At 30.2% G+C, this 7,553-nt stretch overlaps 1 protein-coding gene across 1 annotated transcript in view; it reads right to left on the bottom strand.

Moving 5' to 3' along the window:
* Positions 1-6,718, bottom strand: part of LOTGIDRAFT_156746 (hypothetical protein) — a gene marked incomplete at both ends in the record, with an annotated part of 9,940 nt that extends 3,222 nt beyond the window's left edge. Inside the window, 3 exons of the mRNA XM_009048021.1 lie at positions 1,054-1,147; positions 3,064-3,109; positions 6,685-6,718. Coding sequence (XP_009046269.1) covers positions 1,054-1,147; positions 3,064-3,109; positions 6,685-6,718 — 174 coding nt within the window. The remainder of the gene's footprint in view (positions 1-1,053; positions 1,148-3,063; positions 3,110-6,684) is intronic.
* Positions 6,719-7,553: the final 835 nt, after the last annotated feature.

Raw genomic sequence — 7,553 nt, 5'->3', positions numbered from 1 at the left:
ATATTGAAGTGAGAAAACATGTTGGAAAGACCAAGATACTCTATGACACATATTTTACCTTAAACTAATGAAATTATATTATGTTTATAAACTAATTAATGATTATGTCTATATTAGACTAGAAATATATATAATATAAGATGGTAGATGATGACACATGATATTTTTAGCTCTCTAATTATTTAATACTCTGTTGTCAAAGTTAGATATAATATAAGACATGACAAAAAAAACGGCTGTTTCTATTTTCAAACACATTATTATTTACCAGTGTTAAATAATGAAAAATAGAAATAATAGGTCAAAGATATATTAACCACATATTAAATTTTTTTTTTTCTCAGACGCTGCATGTATTAGTTCCGATCAACATTTTAATGCATCAAATGCCACAGGCAAATTTCCACCTGAATTTTTACAAGACTTCAAAATTGTATATCATTTCCTATTGTTAGATTATATTAGACATAAAAGCACATAGTTCTTTAATTAAAACCAAATAAATGGAAAAATAATCTGAAACAAATATTATGTAAGGTAATTTCCAGGTATACAGGTAATTTTGAACATAATTTAGGCACTTAAAACTTTTTCCTGAACAATGATCTGTTTGTAAATGTATATATCTGTCAGTGTTTTTCTGTGCTTTTATTCTTTAAGCTACTTTGTGTAACTTTGAAAATTTGACTTATGTCTAAATTGGTTGCTGAAGAAGTTTTTAATCAATTTGGCGTTAAGAAAGTTCTGTAGATATAAAGTAAATTAGTAATAGTAAAATCTTCAGGGCAGTTGTGTATGTTCAAAATTAAGTCACCCCTTCATTTTAATAATCTTCCAATACTCTCTGATAATACCTGACAAATTGTTTTTAACAGTAGTATGCTCTAAGGATATCTATTTCATTATATTAAATTTCCCATGACACATTCATCATCAGTAGCTTACAGACATGTACACTCATATATATATTCTTACAATTGTTATTTAACCTTCAATCTCTTGAAGCTCAAAGCTAATGGTATCTGCACAATGGTGTCTTACTGAGGAACTTACCTGTTTTAACATCTCGAAGCACATAGAAGGCCACACTTTGATAACTAAGGAAGGTTGTACTTTAGCATGCTGTTTGTAAAATGAGGAAAAAATCCTGTGAAAAACAGATAGAGGTACAACTTTTTGAACGCACCCACATTTTAAATGAAAAAGGTATTGAATTTCAGTTTTGTACTTAGAGTGCAATCTTTACAATTATTATTTTAAAATCATTACTAAGTGCATTATAGCTTGATAAACAAGTGTATCCACAATATAAATCTACTGAGTGATTTGTGGTACAATAAAATTGATGGAATAATGAACTTTTTGAAGGGTTTTACAGAGCGCAAGTAATGTATTAGAGTTCACACTTAATAAACTTCTGAGGCAACAAATATATTCATACTTATGCTATTTTACATATAATGACCTACCATTTAGTGTCTGTGAAATAATGAGACCTGTACTTTTAAGTCCATTATAACTTTGACATCTAGACCTAAGATTTTAGACATAATTCAAAACACCAGACATGTAATATTAACTAAAACTATTAGCATAACACGTCGATGCATTAGAGAACTGAAACTTCTTAAACCTTGACATATACTTGTATGTGACAACTAGACCACATCAAATGGAGCTTAATACAATGTTACTTGGCTAAAAATATTCACTATGTGTCAGATATTCAACATCTGACAAAGAAGGAAATTTATGGCAAGAGAATTTAACTGTAATTTTCCCAGTGGGTCTTCGGAATAACAAGAAATAGGTGACAATAGACTGAGATTACTTGTGAAAAGGCCGAGGTCAAGGTTTCTCTGACATTGATATACTTCTGGAACAGATGCAACTTGATGGTAAAAATAATATAAAACATGAAAATATCACAGACACCTTACAATAACATGAACAGAATAGGCCACTTAAAATTCCCCAAATGGGATGGTCTGAAATTCAAAATCAATGAAGAAATCAAAGCTATCACCTTCCTTCATATATTGCACCTATTAACCAAACAATATAAGTACTTGATTGATCTGAAAACCACACATTATAGTCAATGCTTATTATTCTGAAGGGTTCTTGAATTAAGTTTCTAAGCTTGGAACCAAGGTGTTTGAGACAATCAGCACTATTATAATCTATAACTGTAGATGTAGATCGATGATGTGAATAGAAAAATATATTAGAAAGTTAATATGATCAATCAATAACTTCCCTTCTTTTATCTATTTGTTATATTGTAACATAGTAGTAGAAAAAATATCAAAATTTCAAAGATCATCAAATCGGATTAGACATAATAAAAAGAGATTGAAAACCAGTTCTTCCAGGAAATCAATTACAAAAGAAAGTAGACTTACATTGACTCAAGTCAAATTTGAGATACTTTTTGTACAACAGATCAAAGATAACACAAGACAGAGCAATCTTCTATTCAGTGAACATTGACATATATCTGACAGTCATGGTGTAAACACTGACATTTGTCTGACGAACAGAGATGACATTTCTAGTACGTTGTGAACACTGACTGACAAACAAATATGACAAAATACATTTTCGTGTGAAAACTGACATCTGTCTACAAGACAACGATGAAACATTCATGGCGTGAATACTGACAATACTGATAATCAGAGATAACACTCTGTCTATTGTGTAAACACTGACATCTATCTGACAATCAGAGATAACACTCTGTCTATTGTGTAAACACTGACATCTATCTGACAATCAGAGATAACACTCTGTCTATTGTGTAAACACTGACATCTATCTGACAATCAGAGATAACACTCTGTCTATTGTGTAAACACTGACATCTATCTGACAATCAGAGATAACACTCTGTCTATTGTGTAAACACTGACATCTATCTGACAATCAGAGATAACACTCTGTCTATTGTGTAAACACGACATTCATCTGAAAAACAGAGTAACACATCAACTCTTTTGTAAACACTAAAATCCGTATGACAACCAAACATATCACCATGGTGTGAAAAGTGAAATTTACCTGACAAAGATAAGACTTCCACTATGAAGTGAACACCGAAATGTATCTGACAAATACATCGAATATGGTGTTTACATTGAAAAATGTATCTGACAAAGACATCGAATATGGTGTTAACATTGAAAAATGTATCTGACAAAGACATCGAATATGGTGTTAACATTGAAATGTATCTGACAAAGACATCGAATATGGTGTTTACTTTGAAAAATGTATCTGACAAAGACATCGAATATCGTGTTAACATTGAAATCTATCTGACAAAGACATCGAATATGGTGTTAACATTGAAATCTATCTGACAAAGACATCGAATATGGTGTTAACATTGAAATCTATCTGACAAAGACATCGAATATGGTGTTAACATTGAAATCTATCTGACAAAGACATCAAATATGGTGTTAACATTGAAATGTATCTGACAAAGACATCGAATATGGTGTTAACATTGAAATGTATCTGACAAAGACATCAAATATGGTGTTAACATTGAAATCTATCTGACAAGTCATTGAATATTGTGTGAACATTGAAATCTATCTGACAGACAAAAAGACATACTGTAAGAGATATGACTATATAAATGTCTCAATAATAATATAAACAACAATTTACAAGAAAGCATGAGACAATTTAAAACATTATGATATTATCCTCATTTTATGAGTAAATTGTAATAGCTTTAACCAATCTCATTTATAATTTTATTATACGAATGGCACTTATTTCTCCTTTGTTCTTTATTTATTGCACATAATATACTGTATTACTTTAGATTATAATTTCTCTCTTAACATTATCAATAGATTCACACTTTTTGCTTTTCCTAATAGCTTTATCTTTCAAGTCCTTATGTTCACCTTCCAAATCAAGATGAAAGTTTCTGTATACATGTAACTGACTGAATACTCATGTTAATCATGCTCAGTGCATTGAATCAGACACTAATTAAGTTTTATATAATATTTAATGATTTCCTATTAATATCATTGTAATCTAAATACTCTTTAACTAATAATATTGACTACAAATAGGCAGATTATATAAATAGAGAGAATTTCCATGTTTTTCTACTTTAATGCATCTATGAGAACTGCAGTGCTTTGTAGTGAAATGATGAAAGCATTTTAATTACCCGTTGCTTTGAAATTTTCAATTTCCAGCCTATTTGAAGGGATGTGATGGTCACACCACTCTGATCTGTGTCATATACAGGTGAAAATACTGTTGAAAATTCTTAAGGCATGCAGGGATCAAACTTTTCTCCATTTTAGAATGATAGGACAGTGTCTTGATCTTCAGTGCAGTATGTACATCAAGGTAAATGAGGCAAATGCCTCATGCCAAAATTACCAAAATATAGATAAATAAATAGAAATTTATATATTCCCTTTTAAAATCTATACAGGTGGTTACTGTCTACCAAAAGCATTGTGATGACAGACATAACTTTAAAGACATTAAAAAGGTATATATAAATCAGATATCATATTTATATTTTTAACTATTTTCTATTTTTCTATTTATTTATTATTTTTTGGTAATTTCTGCATGAGGTATTTGCCTCATTTACCTTGATGTAGGTTACTGCCCTGAAGATCAAGTCTTTAAAGACAACAGAGAAAAAATACCCTAGTTACAGCCCCTTGATTATAGTAACTATTGTATCAGTTTAATGTTTTGGAACATGTTGATGATTTGCATGTACATTAAGCAATTTTTAGGATATCACTGACAACTACATCCTTGTCTATTCAAGTTTTTATCTTTACATGTTTCACAGACATGCATTAACTTCAGACTCTAATCTTATTTAAGTTTAGTTCCAGATAAAAGCAGAAAATGACCTTGATGTCTGTTAAGCATACTTCATATTTATCAAGTGTTAAACTCCAAATTTGGAATGGCAACCTTAATGAACAAAATATTTTTAATCTTTATTCTAGTCTTGCCTGGAATGTACTTTATAACTTCAGAAAGTAATTTTGTTTTGAATTACGTCATGTTAATGGAGCTTACCTTTAAAATCCTTCTTCATGTATTAGGAATTATGTATCACGTCCATAGAATAGAATGAGATTAGGTGTGTCATAACAGTTAGGTCAAATGAGAAATAAATCAGCTTTGTTAAGAAGAAATATCAAATACATTATAGTCTGGATTTTTTTTCATTTATATAGAAAAATATAGTTTTTACTCATAAAACCTTTTTTTTAAGAATTCAAATCCAATTAAAGTGTAAGCCTCATTTAAGCAATCAATTGCGACTCCAGACACATAATAGTTAGAGGCAGAAGAAGACAGAGAAAAAATAGCCTCATGTAACCTGTCAGGAAACCTGTTGATTTTCAAGAGAGATATTTCTACGTTTTACTCATCTTAAATATTGCTGGCAGATATTTGTAACATTTTTTTTTTCCGAGACATAATAAAGCTTATAGTATGATCAGGATGAATTCTGTCTGTACTCAGTTTCCATATTAGAAATATTAATTAACATGAAAGAAATTTCATGCTAACTATTGACATTTGATATTTGAATATAATAAGTATTGTTTAGATGTAGTCTGTAGCTACCAGTACCATTTCTAAAGATGTATGAGTACAAAATAATGAATTTTCAGCCATAACCTAGCTTAAAACATATCAGTCAAAATACTAAAACATAACTTAAATTTAGCACAGTATTTCTGTTAGTGAGAAAAAGGGTCATTTTGTTACTGGTGTGATTCCACTTCTTTCAAGTGAGTGGGTCTTTTTAGTGGTATTGTTAATTATCTACTGTAGTGCACCTTATTTTGACATGTGTATTAGTCAGTCATGTTTTTTTTTACTTGCTTGGAAACTAAAAGGAAGATGTGCATGCTGAAAACATGATCATAGATCTAACGAGAAATAACAGGACACACACAAAAGAAATTGGGTTAGCAATACAGAGTCTTACGCACCCACTCAGTATCATGATGGTATTTGACGTCTGATTGTGTACTAGATGATCATGTTCCAACTCAGCTTGAAAGTGGAAGTTTTAAAAGCTCTTTAATAAATCTCGAAATTGGCTCAATTCTCAAGGTCAAGTATCTAATTACATTTCTTATAAGTTTTTGGTCATCAGAAAGAAATTGTGGGCTATTTTATCATCATATATCTCTTTGATAAATTGGTTACTAGGAACTCATTATCTTTTTAATTAGACCAGAAATATCATTAATATTCATTATTTTCTATATTATCTATTCAGTTTATTCATTTAATCTTTGTCAAGAATGTATACTCTAATTTTGCCATTCTAGAAATAGATCAATTGATACAGCATAAGAACTCCATGCTACTGACAAAGGTTACAATGATGCAAGCTCTTCTCCAAAGAGTTATTCTACTAAGAAATAGCAGTAAGATCTCAAAACTTACAAGTAAGAATAAGATCTAATGAAATTTGTCATCGCTGTCCTCCGAAATACATAAATACCCTCAATTAGCCACAAAAAAATGTTTTTGAAAAGTGAAAATTGTGAGCACACATGGGCTAACCTTTTTGAAAAAAAAAATTGTTTTTGTCATTTTCTTAATTATCATGAGACATTCTGACATTTGATAATAGTATGCTAAGTGAATTACCTGAAGTAGTTACAAAAACATTTAAGATAGACATGTTGGTTCTATAGCACAGTCGCTTAGACCATCATTGTTCTTTACATGACGTCATTTATATAGTTATCTGGGTTCCAATCTTGACTGGCATGTGAAAGTCTGATGTGATCTTCAATCATAATTCGAGTCAACCCAGCTGTAAATGGGAACAGATAGTCCAGGAAAGATCAATGCCAAGAAGTTTGGCCTGCAGCTGGTAAAAAGGATTCTTAATTGTGAACATAATAGTTATCCTTGTTAAATATTATCTTTCTTTCTTTCTTATAAATTGAACATTCATTTGGAACTGGTTACTTTGATTGCTCGGGTGCTCGATAAAGATTGTGAAAGTGTTAATATAACTATATATAAATAACAGACACTGTTCAATGAGAGAAAAACATTTTGTCAAAAAAAAGAAATCAGAATGTGTGAAATTTATTCTGTTTTTATAGACAATAATTGTTTAAAGTAAATATTTCTTTTTTCAATTTAATTTATAATTACCACTTAGTTATCACATAAAATTACCAGACCAAGTAAGATAAAGTCATATGACTATATTCTGATTTTTTGAGCCAAACAATAAATTTAATCAATGTATTAACTCTTCCATTGTATCTCTAATGAATTTAATTTTCATGTTATTATTTAATAACAATTGAACTTAAATCCAACAGGAAATGGAATGTGGTGTGCAATAAGGGAAATTTTGGTGAATTTTAAAAATGGCTGCATAAGTTTTGCTGTCCAACTGTCTACAGTCCAGTTTTTGTCAGTCATTATGTCCAGATATTGAGTCAGCCCTGTGTGATTTGCATTGCAGTTAACAAGAAGTCAGGGAGTAAACTCCTGAC

Source organism: Lottia gigantea (genome assembly GCF_000327385.1).
Source record: "Lottia gigantea unplaced genomic scaffold LOTGIsca_12, whole genome shotgun sequence".
Classification (NCBI taxonomy): Eukaryota; Metazoa; Mollusca; class Gastropoda; family Lottiidae; genus Lottia; species Lottia gigantea.
This window is presented reverse-complemented; position numbering and strand designations above follow the sequence as displayed.